This window comes from Pyrgilauda ruficollis, unplaced genomic scaffold (genome assembly GCF_017590135.1).
Source record: "Pyrgilauda ruficollis isolate IOZ18807 unplaced genomic scaffold, ASM1759013v1 scaffold54, whole genome shotgun sequence".
Lineage (NCBI taxonomy): Eukaryota > Metazoa > Chordata > Aves > Passeriformes > Passeridae > Pyrgilauda > Pyrgilauda ruficollis.
This window is the reverse complement of record NW_024527044.1, coordinates 8595407-8615312: the sequence shown is the minus strand read 5'-3', so window position 1 is coordinate 8615312 and position 19906 is coordinate 8595407. Positions and strand designations below refer to the sequence as shown.

The window sequence follows — 19906 nt, the reverse complement described above, 5'->3', positions numbered from 1 at the left end:
CCTGCTAAGGTCTTCAGGGTACTTCCGGAGAACTAATTATACCTAGTTTCATTTTATATGCTAAAATGTGTTTAAAAAGTCAAAGGTCCCTTTGGCATGAGTATCATGAGAAAGAATAAGGCAGAACATTGCATTTATCCAGGATCATTCTCTGTATGTGCTGCTGTCAATGTGCTGCTCATTTATCTCCTCTCTGAACTTAACAGTCACTCTCTTATCTCTTCTCAGACACCAAGGCTTCCCTTGCCTCTAATAATATTAATTGTCACTCTTCTTTGGACCTTTTCTATTCTTACATTCAATTTCTAGTGACCTGGGGCAGGTGAGTGGGGACCCAAGCAGAGCTGATTTCCATATTTCCAGGGTAAATATTCCAGCTTACACAAGCAGCTGAATCCAAGTCCTGTTGTTCTCTGACCTCCAGCCTAACATCTGTTTTTTTTGCTGATCGCTTTTGTGTACTGATTGAGAGTGTCTCATCTTAGAATAGTCTTTTCCTGAAGAACTACTACTGATTTAGACCTGGTCATGTATGTGAGGAGTTGGAATTTGTTCTTCTCCACGTGTAGTGCTTTGCTTAATGCCGAGATAGCAAATGAAGTTCAGTCGTGGGAGTGTTAATTGCTGTGAATTTCAAAAATACCAGCTTTATTTGTATCCAGTATAAATAATTCTTCTTGCAGAACTTTATTTAATGTAACTGTTAATGCCAGTTGTTCTTGGGCACAACTTGTGGGAGTCAAGGGCTTGTGCTGGGTTCATACACAGAACCTCTTGCTCTTTACAATCATGTTGAGACCTCTAGATGCTGCCTGCTGTAAGGACAGTGTAAAAATATAAGTCTGGTGCTGTGATTCCTGTCTCTTTGAGCTTTCTTGATTTGCCTCAGTCCTTCATGGTATTGTTTTTTCCTGTGATTGTCCTGTTTAAAGGACACAGAAGGAATTAGGAATAAATAGCTTTTATTAATCAGCTAAACTGTTATTTTCTCAGGTATTCTAACGTGGATTCAGGAGGCAGGGAAAGCCATGACAAACTTGTCACACAAACCGTGTGAAGTGGCCCCTGGCAAGTTCAGGCTGCATTTTATGTGGTAGTTCATAATGTTTGGGCTGTCCAGAACAGCTCCAAGCTGAGGGAAGGGTCTCCCCTCCCAGCAGGATTCATCCAATCCGTGTGTATTGTTACCGCTGGAACAAACCTCCCGAAGTGATTGACAGAATTTACTTCCTGAGTGGTCTGGGAAGCATTCAGAAGGAATTCAGGACCAGGCTGACACCTTGTCACTCTGTTTTGCTGCAGCCAGGGCTTTGCTGCTCCTGTCAACAAGGAGGATCCAGGAGCACCATCCAGCCCAGAGTGCAACAGGATTTTCCCATTCCTGCTTTCCAGAACAGTGCAGAGCATTCCTGCTGACTCTCACTGCAGCTCAGCTCTGAGCAGAGTCCAGCCCTTCCTCAGCCAAAGGAAGCTCTCTGCCATGGAGTAACAGATGGGAGGTCTTTACACAAGTAATAAAGAGAGTCATTACCAGGAGAAGTGAAAGAGGAAAATTCCGAAGTCAGACTCTTAAGTTGTTGCATCATGTATTTATGGGCTCTTGGTCAGACTGTGGAGCACTTTTAAAATGTTTAAATGGAGCACCTGAAAAAATGTTCTATCAGAGAACCATATGGGCTTTAGCCACAAAAGTCATTACCACATCCTAGATTTTTTTTTTTATTCTTTGGGGGTTTTTTTTTTGGTGATCCAGTGTAGCCCAGCTTTCTTATTTGTTTGATTTTCCTTTGGAACACATGTAAGATTTAATTTGTTTTGTATACTTTGTTTTTGTGAGGAACTCTGTCAGCAGCATAGAAGTGCCTTTTATAATGCTTTTCTCTCAGGATAAGGAATAGCAGCATCCTCTCTATGTCAGGCTTGGCCTTTTTGGTGCTTTTGTTGCATTGTATCTTTTGGTCACAGTGACTTCACAAAAACTGATCTTCCCAGCTGATGATCTTTTTGTGCCTGTGAAGTTGTTGTTCCCAAAGTGGGTGACCTTGGCTGCTGCACCGTTAAATTTCTGTTTAGTTCTTGCCCTTAGGATTCTCTATTACTTTTTATGGTGCTTCAATTCAGTGTATTGATGTGGCTTCTGACTTTGGTCTCAGCAGATTCATCACCATGTGCAGACTTTCTGTCAGGATCATTAATTGTTTTTGTTTTTAAGATGCTCCAAAGATGATACTTGAGGACTATCCCTGATTGTTGTCTTCAATGCCATTAATTTAATTTTTCGGCCTCTTCGTAGTTAGATGTTTCCTTTCTACCCTATCTCATAATTATACTAATATTTGTCTCTTCCAAAATCGTGAATAATTTCCCATTTGTCACTTTATTAAATACTTCACTAAAGTCCAAAAATGCTAAGAATAATTAGGTTTTTTTGTCAATTCCTCACTTGTTTTTGGAGCTTTACTACCAGCACTGTTAAGGTCATGCCTCCTTAAAGGATTGTCCCCAGGAAACTCAGCTGATTTGAGCGAGGGTGACAATGACATTTAAGAGAAAGCACATGGCAAAAACCATGGCTCAGGGCAAGGAGCACAAATCTTGGGAGTAAAGAGCTGTGGATTGATTTAATCTTGGTTTCTTCTCTTCTACCTGTAAATTCTTGTAATAATATTAAAGAGTAAGATGAAAAAAGACAATTTCAGAATACTTTTAAAGGAGTTGATGATCTGGGTATAAGAAGCGCTCTTGAAATACGAAGCATGATGGGTGTTGGTAAATCAAATAATCTTTTGAGTCTTTGGTGCTTATTATTTCCAAGATAACTATTCACAACCCTGTAGGCAAAAAAAAACAAAAACAAAAACAAAAAAACAAAAACAAAAAAAAAAAGTTGGGTAATAAATGCAGCTATTTCCTTTCCCTGTGGATGGTGAATGGTCACTGAACAATCTTCAGGAAATAAAGAAAAAGATGTTGCTGCTACCAGGTTTGAGAAATATTCTTTAAAGATCCCAAAGTTTCCTGGTGGCTTAAAACTTCCCTTAAATCTCCTTCTTTGCTGTGTTGTCTACAAAGAACCTCCTGAAGTTTGTCTTGGCACTGTAGTAGTTTAATCCACTGGCATTACTGGGTTCATTCATTATTTCTCATTTTCCTTTGCTTCTGTCCATCTCTTGCGTTGTATTTAGGTTGCAATGTACAGAATGGATTGATATTTTAAAATTAAATACATTTTCTGCTACATGGCTGTACAACACTTAATGGGATAACAATTTTGGCCCAGATCTTGAGGATGCTGGGTGTTAGGAAAAATACATGTATCAAGCCCAAAGTCGGATTTCATCTTGACTTTAGGTGCTGGATATCCAGGTGCAGGATAACTTTAGGTGCTCCAGGAATTGGCCTTGTCTGTGGAGTCCTGTAGGATCCTTTCATTTAGCTGAATTATTTTTTATTTTCTGAAAATACAGCAGCAGTTGGGGGCTCTGCTGAGCTGAACCAAGTCTGGTCCAAGACTAGAAACTGAAAACAAAAACTTGTGGAGTTTTGAGGGAAAATGCTGGTGGTGGTGTTGGGAGCTGTCAGTTTATACTGAGATTAACCCCAAATCTCATGATTGGTATTTTTTCCTCTTCTGGAGGCTTGGAACAAAGGGAGGCTCCAAGATTCCCATCCAGAAGAACTAAAACCTTACTGAGGCTAGAGTGAGGACAACCTGAGGGACCTTGGTGCTCACACTGACATTATTTACACACATCCAGGGCTGAGCTTCCCACTAAAGCACGGTTTTGAGGCAGGGATAGGCTGTTCTAGGAATACCCAACCAGATGAGCTGAAAACAGAGCTCTGCCTCTGCTGACTGGAATATTTTGTTCCAGAGAGCAAATAAAGATCTTCTGAGTAATGTAAAAACCAAGTTTTGTTATTTATTTATGTTGCCATATAAAGCCTTGGAATCCTCTGTTGTCTTGTGAATGGTGTCTGTAAAACCCTCAGTGTTGATTAGAGTTTGTCTGGTTGGAATTTTGGGTCACCAGCAGCAGAACAGCCCTTGCCAGTGGGTGGGCCAGGGCTGATTCCTGCAGAGATTCCTCATCCCTCCTCGGAGATGTTTCTTCCATGGGCTGACCCTGCTTTGGCTTTGTTTGAGAGGAGCAGATAATCCAAAATACAACTGAAATAACTCTTGCCCTGTACCACATTTAAAAATGAAGATGAGATGTTTGTTTCACAGTTGTTTGCAGAAAGGTTTTGTTTATCACTCACAAAGTCCAGTGGATTTAATGCACATAAATATCCCTGCAGCATGGAGGTCTCCATTTAAATATTTCAAGTAAATAAAAGAGAACAAGGGATCCTATTATTCATGCTTAGATGCCTTGTTAGGAAGAGCTTTGAAGATGCTGTTTGCTTACACAAACCAGCAGGACAAATCTCACTTTATCTTGTCTCCATGTGTTGGTTACTTGCTGGCTTCAAAAAATGCCCACTTTTATTTTATGAACAATTTAGTGAATTCTGTTGGCTTTGAGAGTCTGGTGGTGCCAGTAAGTTTAAGGATAAATTGAAGGATATTCAAAATCTCAGCTGACATTGTCTTCAAGGTGCCTTAAGCAAAAAGTACCTGTGTGTTTCAAATTGCTGCAAACTCCAAATCTTGCCATTCAGGAGAGGCCTGTTGTGTAATTTCAGAAATGCTCTTATCACCAAATCCAATTAGAAGGAAGAGTAAATCACCACCTCGGATGTCTTAACTATTCTTTTTTTTAATTGTTAATTATCTCGACAGTAGGGTGCTAGAGATTAGGAGACACAGATTATCTTTTGCAAGTACAAGGCTTTCAGAGCTATTATCAATTAATTCTATTTCTAAACAAATTTTAGGATAATATTAATAGCTTGATAGGATTGTGGTCCTCGAGACCGCTGTCAAAATTCTGAGAAAGTGATGTTGAAAGAATGAAAACCTCGTTGTTCTGTTAGCTTTGAAGGTCATCCAGCTTTACCCACTCCCGTGCAAGGTGTATTTTTGGCATTTTAATCTACGTGGCAGAGAAGATTCCTGCTAAGAAACATCAGTGAAATGCCTCTCTTGGAGTTTAGACAGTGACTTGTAAAGCCAGAATTGAGAGTCAGCTCTGTTGTGTGAGGATTTTTAATGTGTGCTGACATGGTTCTGGAATTTATGTATGCAGACACGTCCTGAGGTGTGAAATAATTTCAGTTTCTCTCTGTCTGGTGCTCTAAGTGATCTAGTGCTGGTGAGATCTCTCCTCTAGATTTGCACTTGCAATGAAAAGAAATCCAAGAATGAAACGTTTCTTAGAGTGAGAGGCTTAAAAACTGTGCTGTCCCTGGACAGAGTGTGGCCATACCCTGGGCCTGAAAGCTCAACTGGGGAATGAGAGAGATTTTTAAAAAATGTGGATTTTTACAGTTTGGTTCCAAAGGTGATGTAAAGTTACAGTAAATTCTGCATTGGATAAATCCCCAATATTTTACGTTGGGACTGGATATGTGTGCAGGTTAGACAGAAGATCTGGGCTTAATTCTGGGCTTCCAGAATTGCTGAGAGACCTCTTGTCAGTGCTGTAGAAGAGGCCAGGCTACAGTCCTGCAGTGGTTTCTCCATTCCTTTAAATCCATGGACCTGTGGAATCCATTGGCTAAATAATGGTGCTGTGGAAAAAACAGCAGAGAGCTGCAGCCATCATGTTTGTCAGTGGTTTTTCTGGGTTAGGGCTTTTTTTCTTAGATTTTTGCTGCTTGGATCTGGTTGAGCTGATGCCTCGACTGAAGTTCATCCAGAGAGCTGCACTTCCCATCCTTGCCTGGTTATGTTTTACAAGTCCTGGGGGAAGTTCTCAGCTCCATCAGAGTTTATCTGTGGAGGGGATATCTTGGAGCTTTAATTTTGCTGTCAAAAATAAAAATGACTTTATATCATTAGTTTAGTTGACACCCATGTCGTTACTAGGGAATCAGTAGAAATATCAGTAGATAAAACTGGTGGTGTCATCTGCTGACCTCACTGAGAGTGACATTAGTGATATTCTTGGCCAGTATTTACTGGGAAATAAACCAGTCATTACACTTTCTGATGAGATTATGCTCTGAATGCCACTTCTCTGACAGTCTGTCTCATGCCACGCTGAGATAAGATCTCAGGCACAGATGACAGACTAACTTCAGGAATATTTCCATTGATTTGACAGCCTGAATAATAGTTCTGCTACAAGCCACAAAGGCTGGAACAGTGACCTCTGGCTGCTGGGTGATACTGGGGTGATAAATGTACTAATGAGAGATAAATAGGTAACTACATTGGAGTGTTTTCTGTGCCTTGTCAGTGGAAAGCAGAGGAACTCTTGGGAGGGAAACCAGATAGGGAGCTGAAATTACAGGCATCTTATCAGAGCAAAGGAGCAGCTTTCACCTCATGTATTTTGAGACACCAGAGAATTTGGCAGGGAGCTCCATCCCTGGGGACAGCACAAGCTTCTGTTCGTCCAGGGGTGGGAGCTGGACAGTTCTGCTTTTCCATCCCTCTCTGGGCTGGTGGCCCAGCTCATGGCTCTGGCTTTGCTTTCAGCATCCCTTGGGAGAGGATCTTTGGGAGCTGCTGTGGAAGGAGCTGGGCCCAGCTGCCTTTTCAGCCGTGTCCTCCCGCCTCCCTTGGCTGCACAACCGCTGCTCTTGGCACGTGTGGGGAGCTGGACCAGGCAGGCAGCTGGGCACAAAACATTCCTGCAGAAAGGGAATGAAGGAGAGGATGGGATCGTTCCCTTTGCTCTGTGATTAAATTGTGTTGAGCTGGACTGCAGCCTGAGTTCAGGGAAGATGAATCTCCCATTCCTGGAAGTGTCCAAGGCCAGGCTGGACAGGGCTTGGAGCAACTTAGGGTAGTGGAAGGTGTCCCTGCCCATGACAGCAGTGGGAACTGTAGAGGGTCTTCAAGGTCCTTCCAGCCCAAACCCTTCTGTGGCTCTTTGGTCTCCAGCAGAGGAGTTGGAGCCCCCACAAGAGTGCCAGGATATTTCACTGGCAGGTGAAGCTTCCACAGGGGTGGAAGTGGGAACCCAGGGATGCAAACACAAAGTGAGGGAGCGAGTTCGCAGCATGTCTGCTGTTCTTCAGTAAATGTCCATCTGTGTATTCTTGCCTCCCATTAATTGCAAGGTGAGTTATCCTTCCTCCAGGGAGGGTGATCTGTGTCCCCATACCTGCGTGACCTCACCTGAGAGTGACTCAGTTGCAGCAGCACTTACCCTGCAACACTTTTGAGCCTCTCCACTCCGAACCCCTGCCACACTTGGAAGTTTTAACCATTGGGTCCTGCTGTAAACTATGCATTTCCTCAACTTGGGGTCTTTTGATCAGTTTTGGGGGGCTTTATCTTTTTCCTTATCTGGAAAAGCACCGGCCCCACCCATCCTTCTGCTGCTCAGTGGTTGTTGTTTCAGACACTTCCCTGGCAGCTGCAAAGCTGATAGGAAGCAACAAAACTTCCACTGTGGATTATCAGGAGCACTACTGAGGCATTGCTTAATGCATCTGATATCTCAGCCTCGAGAACAGAAGGGGAAAAAAAGATTGGCAGCTATTGCAGGAATTCAGAGAGGGGCACCTTGGTAGAGAGTCGGGGGGAGACTTCTCCTTCCATTACAGAGCCCTGGGCTGAGATGGATTCCCTCTCCATCATTGTCCTAAGCACATTATCCCTGAAAGAAAGAGGGTTTCTCTGAATCTGCAATTTTTCTGGGCTTCAGTGTTATTGAAATGAAACGGCTTCAAGGATATCCACATTCTTTACCATCATATGGATTCTCATCTCATGTAAATTATTTGGCCACTTTTCATTTTAATCCTCCACTGTCATTTTCTACAAAAGAGATCATTTGGTTTCTTCATGGAAGGTATTCAGCTGACAGCTGCCCTTTGTCTAGAAAGCAGTGTGCCTTTGCAGGAGTTACTTGTGCCTGCTCCTTTCTTTTTTTCCTTCCTTTTAAGTTCATATGGCTTCATATTTTTCATCTATAGCTTTCAGAAACTTTTCAGGCTGTGAACAGGTTTGTGGCTGTGAAGGGAATTTCAGACATCCTGCATTCTTTGCCTGTGTACCTGGCTGATAAGAAACAGAACTAGAGGCAGAATAATTAATTTACTGCAAGAAGAACTGTAGTCCAAAAAAATCACAGTGTTTTCACAACTTCTACATGAGCAAACAAAATAGTCAGTGATGAAGCCTTGAATTTTTTTCCATGGCTTCCCTATCTTGAACACTTAATTATTCTCATCTACTTCTCAGGAATCATAGAATCATATAACCACAGAGTCATTAGGGATGAAAAAGACCTTTAAGATCATCAAGTCCAACCATCAGCCAGCATCACCAGTTCACCACTAAGCCAGGTCCTCAAGTGCCACGTGGTGGGAGGTTTTAAATGTTGTGCTTTGTGTCATGGCACGTCAGCCACAAGACCTTGATAGGATGGGGATGAAATGTGATGTGTTGGTAGAGTTTATGCACAGGGGATTTGCAGGCTGAGGAGGAAAATCAGCAATTAGGGTTGGATATTTAGGGTTACCTGGAGCTGTGAGACCTTTTCCTTTCAGGTTATGAGCTCTGATGAAGAAGCTTGCACTCCTTCAAATACTAAAAGCACAATATGGAGATGAACAGTATGGCCTCAAGAATGGCCCTAAGCTGAAGGGGGCGTAGATGTAGGTTGGATTTTGGAGATAAAATCTTCCCTGTGAGGGTGGCGAGACTCTGGCACAACCTGCACAGAGAAGCTGTGGCTGCCCCTGGATCCTTGGACTTGTGTAGGATTGGGTTGGAGCAGCCTGGGATAGCGGCAGGTGTCCCTGCCCATGGCAGGATGTTGGAACTGAATTATCTTCAAGGTCCCTTCCACCCCACCCCATCCTGGGATTGAGTTCTGAGGAGAAGATTCAGTTTTGAGGAGCACAAGTTGAGGGCTGGCCAAGTTTATAAATGTGTGGGGGAAGGAGAAGTCCCATCATTAATGAAGATAAGGAATAGTCCAGCAGGGGAAGGAGAGGCAGGTTCTAAAATCACTGTCAGCTGCAGAAACAGAGCTTTAACTGCTCCACTAGTTCCCCTTCCAGCTGGTACCCACTTGGGTTTGGGATCCCACAAAAAGGACCAGGATAGCTGTGTGACAGCTCTCTGAGATTTTTGATGCTTTTTCATAAATTGGACATTTAGGGTGAGAAGAATTTCACATTTTTTTGTGAGAATTTCTTTTAAACATTTCTTGTACAAATGTTTAGACATTTACATGAAAAGATCAGAAATTTGATGAGAAACGACAGGCAAATTAATTGTTTATAACTTAGTTGTAAAATGTTTAGAGATAAGAATTACTACTTCAGCAGTTTCTGAATCACAAAAATGATTGGTATACACAGAATTCCCTCATTTGCTAGAAGAGGTGTCTCATTCCTTGTCCAGTTCTGGAAGTTTGCTCCATCACAGGGAGATTTCCTGTTATCCCAGAGAAATGTAAGCATGGGCTGAAGTTTTGTTGTTGGTAGAAAATATTTTTATTATTTGTTGGAAGCAGCAAAAGCCTGGCTGTGGCTTGGGAAAGGGACAGTGTTGAGTTAGAAAAGGGTCACTGGTGGCTCTGGTGTTGCCTTTGCTGCTTTAATTAGTGTCTCACTTTCTTGAATTAACAAGAATGGGCAGTTCAAGGTCACCCTGATTGATAATTTTATGTATTTTGTAATTTCTTCCATAAATGTTGTTTTTTGTACATGTGATGCTGTTTAGGACTCCAGGGCAGGCAATATGTGCATGTAAATAACAGAGCAGCAGTTTTCAGCTGTGATCTCTTGATGTTCCTTTATCTCAGGGTGCTTAAAAGAGGAAACAATTCTTGGCTCTGGGCAGAGGGCAGTGCTCTGTAGGTGGGAGAGCTGAAATATTGTCATGGGGCTGTGGAACTGGGATCCTGAGCTTCTCCTTCCATCACTAACTACTGGAAAAAGCATTTTCTGCTGTGTTTTTTAAGTTCTCCATTCCCCAAAAATGCACCTTTGTAGAGAACCCTGCAACCCCTTTGCACAGAAGTTTGCGGATTTGAGATGGACACACACATCACTTCAAAGGCTGGAATCACAAAGGGGATAGGCATGGAAGAGGGGAGAATGCACTTTAAAATTAATTACCATTTCCAGAGGGTGTGATGTTCATTCTAAATTCTCATAAAGCTGAACAAAGACACCAGTCCTGTGTCAGGGAACTCCTTTGATTCCTCGGTCACCTTAATTCCAGCAATTAGTTCACTCTAATAGTGGAACTGTTGGCTGACAAACTCCCAACTTTTCCAACACTTGAACTGAAGTTTAAGGCAGAGCTGCCCTTCATTTGGAGAAGATTGAGCTATCCCTGTGGTTCCATTTGCTCTCTCCCAGGAGATCACCTGGAAGTCCATGAATGGTGCAACTCTCTGAGCTCATGTGTGATTTCTCTTACTCACTGAGCAGCAGCTTTGAAATAGGACCCCATTTTGGGCATCGCTGTGACTGTAAATGACTCTGTGAACAGGGGGATAAAGTAGTGGCGCCTAAAATTCAACCTGAGTGTTCAAAGTTTGGACAGAAACAGTTCCTGTGTGGAACAGAATCTGGATTTCCACAGAAAGTAGCTGGGGCCAATCCACTGGATGAATAATGGAAAATAGTAATTGCCTCAATATGCTTGAATCTCCTATTACCAAGTGATCTACAGTTAAGGAAATAAATATCTTATTTTCAAATCCAGAGCAGCTGTCCAACAGCCGGGCCTGCTGCTGATCAAAGTTGATAAAAGAAATCCTAGGATTATATATTATGGATAATCTACAGAAAAAACAGTGGTAGTCTCTGCTTGTGGTATGATTAGCAGAGCCCATTGTAGAAAACAGGACGTTTTGTTGGTTTTAATGCAGATCTGATAAGCTCTGTGGAATGTAAATCAGTTCATTAAAATTTGCAGAATGGTTCAATGAGGTAAAAGAGGAAACAGTTTTAACTTTTATAGGGTGTTTACTGCATATAAAGTACAATAAAATCACAGTTATTCCCAAAAAAATAGTGTTAGAAACATGCTGTACTCAATGTGTCGTTCTGAGGAAAATTGAAAAATTTTGAATTGTGGTTTTAAAAAAACAATCTGACTGTAGAAATCATCCTGTGCAATTTCATAGCATCTACACACCACATCTGTCTGTGCAGTATTTGTGGGCTTTTGCATAATACAGATATTAAAAGTATGTATGGATGTGTATATATTAAAAAATATATATGAACAGGGATCAGAAAAAATGTTAAACAGCTCCTTCTACCTAAGCTGGGGGTGTGTGAGGGGATAAAAAATAAATTATAGTAAAGTCAAAGGCCTGTGGTGTCTTGGAGATGATGCTTCACTTGACAATCTTAACTCTGATATCCATGGAATTGCCTGCATTTTTTGGGTGTCCTAGTACAATATTCCAAATGCTGAGATAATACTCATTTATCTGAGGGATTTGGGAAGTTTCCTTCATTCCATGTGGACATAAATGCGGGCTGGTGTTACTTTACCATAAAATTCACTGTGGTACCTTTGGAGAAGTGATGCATAAATCAGCAGCTGACACCTTTTAGTGGAGCTGCTTTGGAACCTTCATGCTCTGATTTCTTAAGAAAAAAACAGCTTTTTTTTTTCCCCTTTTGCAGTTACTTCAATGAGAATCAATATCCCGACGAGGCAAAGAGAGAAGAAATTGCCAACGCCTGTAATGCAGTTATACAAAAACCAGGTGAGGAACTGCTGGGGGGGTCCTTCCCAAAAACAAAGAGGTTTCAGCATCTTGAGTTGTGAGACTGATGTTTGCAGAATCACAGAATCATTTGAGTTGGAAAAGACCTCCAAAGTCATCAAGCTTGACTTGATAAATCAGGTTTTTGGAGGAGGAAGGGGCTCAACTCTCCTGTTTTTTAATATTTTACAGCTTCCAGACAGGGATCTCAGATTAGGACCTGGGTGTTAATGGAGGACCTTATCTTTAGGTCAACAAGTTGCATTTTCCCTGTTTCTGGAGAAGTTATACTTAGGAGTGGAGCATGAATATTCAGTGTAGTGTTAGTGGATGCACCTGCCTTTGCTTAGTTTTGCTAACCAAACATTTACATAGATTTCAGAACTTGTGTTTTGGATATATTTAGATTTCTTACAACCAGAATAAAAATTAATGAGAAGGCAACTAAAGTGTGAGTCATGCACATGGAATCACAAAATTATTTAGGCTGGAAAAGCCTCTGGGATCATGGAATCCAACCATCCCCAGCACTGCCAAGGCCAGCACTAATCTCTGTCCCCAGGTGCCACATCCACGGGGATTTTAAATCCTTCCAGGGATGGGGACTCCACCTCTGGGCAGCTGTGCCAGGGCTGGACAGCCCTTTCCAGACAGGAATTGTTCCCAATATCCAACCTGAGCATCCTTGGTGCAGCTTGAGGCCATTTCCTCTTGTCCTGTCCCTGTTCCCTGGGAATAAAGACGGATCCCCACCTTTTTATCCTTTCAGGGAGTTGTGGAGGGCTGGGATTATCACAGGATAGCTCAGGGTCAGACCACTTAAGAATGGAAGTGACCTCTGGAGTTAATCTGGTGAGGCAGGACCTGCTTAGATGAGATTGTTCAGTTTTCAGGTTCTCCAAAACCAGAGCTTTTCCCATCTCCAGGCCCCTGTTCCACAATTTTGAGTACTCTTCTGGCAAAATAAATTTTCCCTAATACCTGCTGAAATTTTCCTTGGAAAATCAGAGGACCAGAGAGCTGAGGATTTGATTCCTGGCTGTACTGCTGGTTTGTGGAGCAACTTGGAACAAAGTGCTGCAAGGCCATGTCAGGGAGCAGTAAAATACTGCCAGTGGTGCTGATGCAAACCATTAGGAAGCAGCCAAGCTATCAATTTCCAGAGTTTTCTTTCTTTCACTTGTCTCATCTCTCCTAACTTATTTAAGTGTGCAGATTGCTGCAATTACATGGGTGTTTTGTATGCTGAATAAATAAACTTTGAGAAGGAGTCAGAAGCAGGGGGGTGCTCAACCCTGTGTAGCCTGCAGAGGTCTGAGGATGCAGATATGGGGAACATTTTATACAGGGTCAAGAGCAACAAAAGAGGTTTCCAGGATGTCCTTGAAATACTTAATCCCTCCAGTCTTCCCTTATTTATGTTGATGACCAGATAAAGGCATAGTTTTCTATAGCTGCCTTCTGCTTTTTGGGACTTTTTTGTTGGTTTAAGTGTAAAAATCCAGTTTCCAGCATCCACCCCTGTTCTCCTGAAAGATCCCGAGTGTCCTGGCACTGTTGGGAGGGTGTGATGGGTGCTGGGGGCTGAGAGAAAGGACAGCAGATTGCAAGGGTGACACAAAACCTCTTCATTCATTTTACTGCTGTGTGAAATAGTGAACTGTACCCTCGTGACACATAGTAAGAGAAGGAGCCCCAGGGATGAGGTTTGTGGCAGGAATTTCAGTTTTTGGAATCTCAGTTTTGTGCTCAAACTGGAAAAAAAAACTTCATTCTCCCTTGGCTCTGGATTGAGTTGGTTAAAGCTGTAAAGAAATTCCTGTAATTCAGATTTAAAAAAAAAAAAAAAAACAGAAGAAAAGAAGATACTTGGCCCTTAGTGCCACAGCACCTAGACACTGGAATGTGATCCACATAAAGTTCACTTTTTTCTCAGTTATAATAACTTGCCAGTGCTGTCTGTGTTTCAGGGGTTTATCCCATAGAATCCCAGAATTGTTTGGGTGAACAGGGACCTCAAAGCTCATCTAAAATTCCAATCCCAGGACAGGCACACCTCCACTATCCCGAATTGCTCCAAGTCTTGTCCAACCTGTTCTTGGACACTTCCCAGGGATGTGGCAGCCACAGCTTCTCTGGAACCCAGTGAGTAACACCACTGAACTATTGTTTTTCCCTACTGTTGCTCTCCTAGGAAAAAAGTTGTCGGATTTGGAGCGAGTTACCTCCCTCAAAGTGTACAACTGGTTTGCCAACAGGAGGAAGGAGATCAAGAGAAGAGCCAATATCGGTAATGTATCACAGAGCCTGCCTGTAAGGCTTGGGGTTTGCTCAGCAGAGGTGGCAATTACGTAAGAATAAATTAGTGAAAACACCAGAGGTGCTGACAGCCTCGGGAGAAATGTGGAGGAATTATGAAAATGAGTCTCTTGCTGTTCCAGATTTTTTGTGAAATACGTGTAATTTGTAGAATTCTGTCATCAGGGCAGGAGAAGTGATGCAGTTACAAAGTTTTACTGGAAGATCAGCTTTAAAAAGCAAAGTGAGAATTTTATAGGTGGAAGGAGAGTTGCATTTCCCTCCTCTCAGTATCCAAACTCAAATCTGAAATGAAACCTCAAAATTGTAAATAAAGGAGATAGAGATGTTGGCAGGTTCACAAACTTAGTGTGGTTTTTATCCTGGTTATATCTCTGCCCCTGACAGCTTTCCAAGGTTTTGCCCAGGGACGAGTGGCTGGAAAAAAGCCACATTTTTTATGGATGATCAGGAAAATACAAAAGTCACTTCACAGTTAACCCTGTGGGTCCTTAGCTGTAAGGAAATCAAAAGTGACTATGAACTTGTAGGAAGGAGACCCTCTGATGTGGATAAGATATTCTGAGGAGAATAAATCACCTCAGTGATTTATTATTTTGTGGATTCAGCAAACTACTGCCATTCATAAAAAGTTTGATACCCTTACTTAGATATTATGCAGAATTGCTTTTGCAACACATGGGTGACCAGACATCCATATCTGCTTATTTCCAGTATTTTTAATTATTTCAAATGTTCCACGTTTTCCCTTATTTCTGAATAAGAAAAAAAAGCTCTAATTACATCATTTAACATGTTACTGAAGTTTAAATAAATTTATTTTTCTACAAGTAAAAATGGCTTCTCAAAGGGATGGGGGAATAAAGCAAACTTAGTGTTTGGAGAGGAGGTTTGGAAAGAGATCAAAAAGAATCAAGGGGAGCTTTAGATATATGGATCCTACTGGAAGATCAATTTTTGTGTTTTCAAATCCCTGAGGTGCTTTCAGAAATTTCACCCATCTATTTTCAGACACTCCCCATCCCCTTGAGTCCTGCCCAGTCCAAACTATAGGGGAAGATTTACAGGGAATGCCTTTGCCACCCTAGAAATGACACTGATTTCTGTTAGGATTGGCTGGAAGACAGGGATTTTTACTCCCAGGACAGTCTGGTAGTTGGCAGGGAAGGATTTCAGGCAAACCAGTGTTTGTACCTGGGCTGCCTTCCCAAATGTTGGAGGGTGAAAAGAAAGGTGCTAAGAACTAACCCTGTTCCTCCAGTCATTCTAACTTCCCGAAAAAGGGAAAAAAAAGCCCTGAGTTACTTTAACTTCTCCAATGCATCAGATAAATGAGGGATCCATTTGCTTTTTTCGAAGAAGCAGCAATCCTGGAGAGCCATGGAATAGATGTACAGAGTCCTGGAGGTCACTCCAACAGCGACGACGTGGACGGCAACGACTACTCAGAGCAGGTGAGCACTGGAGCCTCGTGGCCCAAACAGGGAGAACTCAAACACCCAAAAAGGCCCTTTTGCCTCTTGAAAATCCTGTTTTGTTTGGCTTTTGTGTCACTGTGATGGGGAGAGGGTGAGAATCCAGTATTCACCCACGTGGATTTGTTGCCTCACGACAGGACACTTGGCAAGTACGCAACGGGGAGGAGGAGGGACGATGTTCTGAAGGAGGCAGAGAAGCAGAGAAGGTAGAAGAAGACAGGAGGATCTGCTCCAAACAAGCAAGTTACACCCCTCACACCACACACAATGTCTGAGACGCGGCAGGAGAGCCTCACCTCAGCCAGAGCCCTGCCATACCCACGCTCTCCTTCCCTGTCACCCTGAGTTCCCCTCCCTCAGGAAGGGATGGACAGGTCCTTCACAGCCCTGTGTGTCAGGCACCAACACTTGTCCCTGAAAAACTGGGCACCTCTTGCACCTCTGATGTGTTTCTGCAAGAAAGGCCCTGTTCTAGCCAGGGCCACCCCTGCTGTGAGCTGCTGACCTGGCCTCAGACATGAGCAGGAGGGAGCCCTGCCCAGGAGCTTTCAGAATTCCTTGTGCCAGCCTTTCCCAGCAGGATTCTGAGCACCCTCCTGGAAGTTCCTGAGCTCCCTCTGTTCTGTGGGAGAACCTTCCAGGAGCTTCTCAGGATCATCCCTCAGACACTGACAGACAAAGGGTGAAGGGTGGGGGAAAGGATTTGATTTACTAAGCCCTGACCTTTAATTGGCTTATTCCATATTGTTCTGCAAGAGTGTGCCACAATTTGGATTATTTACATATTATCTGTCTTTTTTGTTTGTTTGTTTGTTTTTGCATTTTAATTCTTGCCTGTTCTCTCTTTTGCTTGTTTGTTTTTAACCCTTGACAGCCACTTCTTTTTCAAATTCTCTAGCAAAAGAATACCCCTTCCCACACTCTGAGCCCTCACCTACCCTAAAGTTGGTGACCCTTCCTTCACACACCTTCCTGACAGGTATTGCATCCCCTTCCCAATTTTCCCAGTATTGGCCAAACCCCCAGGGCTGTCTGTGCTGAACTGGTTGAACTCAACCAGCTCACTCCTGCTTTTGAGAGGAGATATTTCTGTGCTACCCCGCAGCTGGGCTGGATCACTTCTCCCTGCCTCTTTTGGGAGAAACTGGGAGTTCTCCCTCTGCAAAAGCTGCTGGTGGAGTGGAACAGCAGCTGAGTGTCCTGGAATGAGTCCCTGGCACACTTGGCTCTGGCCCAGGGCAGCAGATCCCTGGCAGAGGCATCCCCAGCTGCTCTGCTCCTGATGGGGATTGAGACCCTTTTTATAGGTCAGCACCAGCAGATTTGGTGGGACCAACTTTTCTGGCTCTCAGTGATGAGAAGCTGCTCTGTTACTGCCATGGAATATTTAGAAACCACTGCCAAGCCCAGAAAATTCCCTGTCAGACAGACAGGACTGGAATACTGAGGTGGAGCGTGATGTAGGCTCCTGAACTATGTTTTTCTACTGTGCATTAACCAGCATACTTTGAAAAGAGAAATAAATGGGTTATTAAAATTTAAAGATTTTTGTTTAGAGGCCTTAGAAATGATATTTCTCAGTAATCTGGGCTCCTCTACGAGGTGTAATCAGTCATTAGCAGCAAAGCAGATTAAATGGCAAGTTCTCCTGATGACCATTCAACATCCCTTAGCTGTTAAACCCAGAAATTCTGTTTTCCACAGAAAAAACTAATTAATTAAACTCTAATAAACTTTAAAACACAAAGTTCATCTGAATACTAACAAAGTGCCTAAACCCCACATTTTAGGGCTTTTTATTTGTACCATGACAAAGATTTCTGAGAGACCCTAAAATTTACCAGACCCTTGTTATAAGTGAATGAATCCTTCTAAATAACCTCAGGATTTTACCAAATCCTGTTTTTTTGTGTTTTTTTTCGGTTTGTTTTTTTTTTTTTGGTTTGTTTTTTTTTTTTTTTTTTTTTTTTTTTTTTTTTTTTTTTTTTTTTTTGTTCAGTTGGGGTTTTTTTGTTTTGTTTTGGTTTTTTGTTTTTTGTTTTTTTTTTTCCTCAACATTTGCCACCCCTCATCTTAATTTTAAAATACTCTATGCACGTTTGAAATTTTAAATCACACAAGGTCATTACTTGAAGGTTGTTGGGAGACTGATAAATGTTTACAATTTCCTTTCTGTAAATTGTAATAATTTAAAAATCCAAGATCGCAGGGGGATAACTAGTAGTGCCCTGTTTCAAAGAGGGGAAAGCACCATGTTTTTTCCCAAAATTCCCTATATGATTTATGGTGGCTCCAGTCCTCTTCAGTCACTGTGATTTTTTTTAGCATTGGAAGAGTTTTCCAGCATCTTTTCCCCTGTATCTGTGTGAATTCAGTGTTTTCACAGGATGCTGATTTGGACCAAGGCTTAGGCTCAGTTTGTGTCATGGTTTTCAACAATAGTAGCAGTTAAAGAAAAAGTGCTTTTCTAATGTGTATAGAATTATTTCATTCTAGTAGCTTCGAGCTTCTGGAAATCAGTACTTCTCTTACTACTTAAGAGGCTTTCTGAGTTTCCATAATTTCTAGCAGACTAATTTTCCCTGGATTTGTCAAACATACACTTTTAAAGCCATTTTTACTTTTGTCTGATGTAAAATCAGTGAATCCTGAACTGAACTGTGCTAGGTGAGCAGTGCTTCCCACTGCTGCCTTGGATCACATTATCATTCCAGCGAGTGTCTTTGATTATTAGATCATAAAAAACCATGGACAATTGTCCTCTTATTTTCCAATTATTTGTAATAAACATTTATCATGTCAACCATCAGCCATTTCTCCCCCAAACTGGAGGACCTGACTCTGTTTAGCTTCTTCTCATGAGGAAACCTCTTCCCTTGGGATGTTTCTTTTCTCTGCCTTTTCGATTTCTGTTGTGGCATCAAATAGAATCAGAGAACCCACAGAATGCTTTGGGTTGGAAGGGACCTTAAAGTTAATCTCATTCCACCACTTGCCATGGCCAGGGATGACCTAAATAGGGCAACTAGAACTGTATATTCCAGCTATAAGCATGGACCTGCCCAGTGATTCCTGTCCTAATTTGCTTTCCTGGCTTAACTTCATGTATCACTTGTGTCTTTATAATTCAATATTTTCCTCCAGAGCTGGGTCCCCCACTCTCTGCCTCATTTACCTTTGTCTGCACAGTGAGGGAAACCAGTCCTAAACCAGTTGTAAACCAGTCTTAAACCAGTCCTAAACCAGTTGTAAACCAGTCCTAAGCCAGTTTTAAGCCAGTCCTAAACCAGTTGTAAACCAGTCCTAAACCACTCCTGAACCCACGTTGTGACCGCACTCTGTCTCCCCACAATCACACGGCTCATTTCTTTTCTCCTCTGTGGTTTTGGACTTGTGGAATAACCCTGCTTCTCTCTGCTCCTTCCCACATGGTTCCCAGGATGACAGCACTAGCCATAGTGACCACCAAGACCCCATTTCCTTAGCTGTGGAGATGGCAGCAGTCAACCACACCATCCTGGCGCTGGCCCGGCAAGGAGCCAACGAGATCAAGACAGAGGCTCTGGACGACGACTGATGCCAAGAGAGGGGAGGGTCAAAGCAAGAAGTAACTTAGTTTTAGACGTAGCACCTTAGCAGACTTTCCTCGGTCCTTAATATGTGTTCTTACAGTATAACTTTGCAGTTTCTTGTACGTCAGTTAGCTGTTAGGGTCTTGTTCTGTGAAGATGGCATGGTGCCCTCAGCCTTTGCATATACTCTCTCAGTATTAATTCCCAATAAATAATCAATCAACCAACCAACCTCCCTCTCCCGGCCCCCAGTGGCTAGAAAGGTAAAATCAAAAAAAAAAAAAAAGAAAAAAAAAAAAAAAAAAAAAGAAAAAAAAAAAAAAAAAAAAAGAAAAAAAAAAAAAAAAAAAAAGAAAAAAAAAAAAAAAAAAAAAGAAAAAAAAAGACAAAAAAAAAGGAAAAAAAAAATCTTGCTGCTCTGTCTTAGCATTCAAAGTGCTTCCAGGTATTTTAGACAGCCCTCAATTACAAGTCTTAGGCTACATTTAAAATCTTGGATAATCTTAGAGATGGTGTTGAAACCGATAGTCCGTACGCTTTCCCTGCCCTGAGACTGAAAGGATGCAAGCTGAGGTAGTGGCACAGGGTCGATGGACACCAGACTGGGAGTATCAACAGAGAGTAAAAAGAACACTTAGAAACCCCACTCCAGCATGGGAATAAATGATTTCCAGCTGCAATAAGCCGTGCCTCACTGGTCATACAGTGACTCCGTTTACTTTCGGGTGCT

At 42.2% G+C, this 19906-nt stretch overlaps 1 protein-coding gene across 8 annotated transcripts in view; it reads left to right on the top strand.

Annotated features, from left to right (window-relative positions):
* Positions 1-19492, top strand: part of HMBOX1 (homeobox containing 1) — a 62588-nt gene extending 43096 nt beyond the window's left edge. For 2 of the 8 annotated variants that reach the window (XM_041480898.1, XM_041480905.1), the window contains exons 7-11: positions 11725-11807; positions 14002-14097; positions 15486-15580; positions 15742-15843; positions 19044-19492. In XM_041480898.1, coding sequence (XP_041336832.1) covers positions 11725-11807; positions 14002-14097; positions 15486-15580; positions 15742-15843; positions 19044-19181 — 514 coding nt within the window. In that variant the 3' untranslated portion in view covers positions 19182-19492. The remainder of the gene's footprint in view (positions 1-11724; positions 11808-14001; positions 14098-15485; positions 15581-15741; positions 15844-19043) is intronic. The other 6 variants (XM_041480899.1, XM_041480900.1, XM_041480906.1 and 3 more) reach the window with 5 other exon arrangements.
* Positions 19493-19906: the final 414 nt, after the last annotated feature.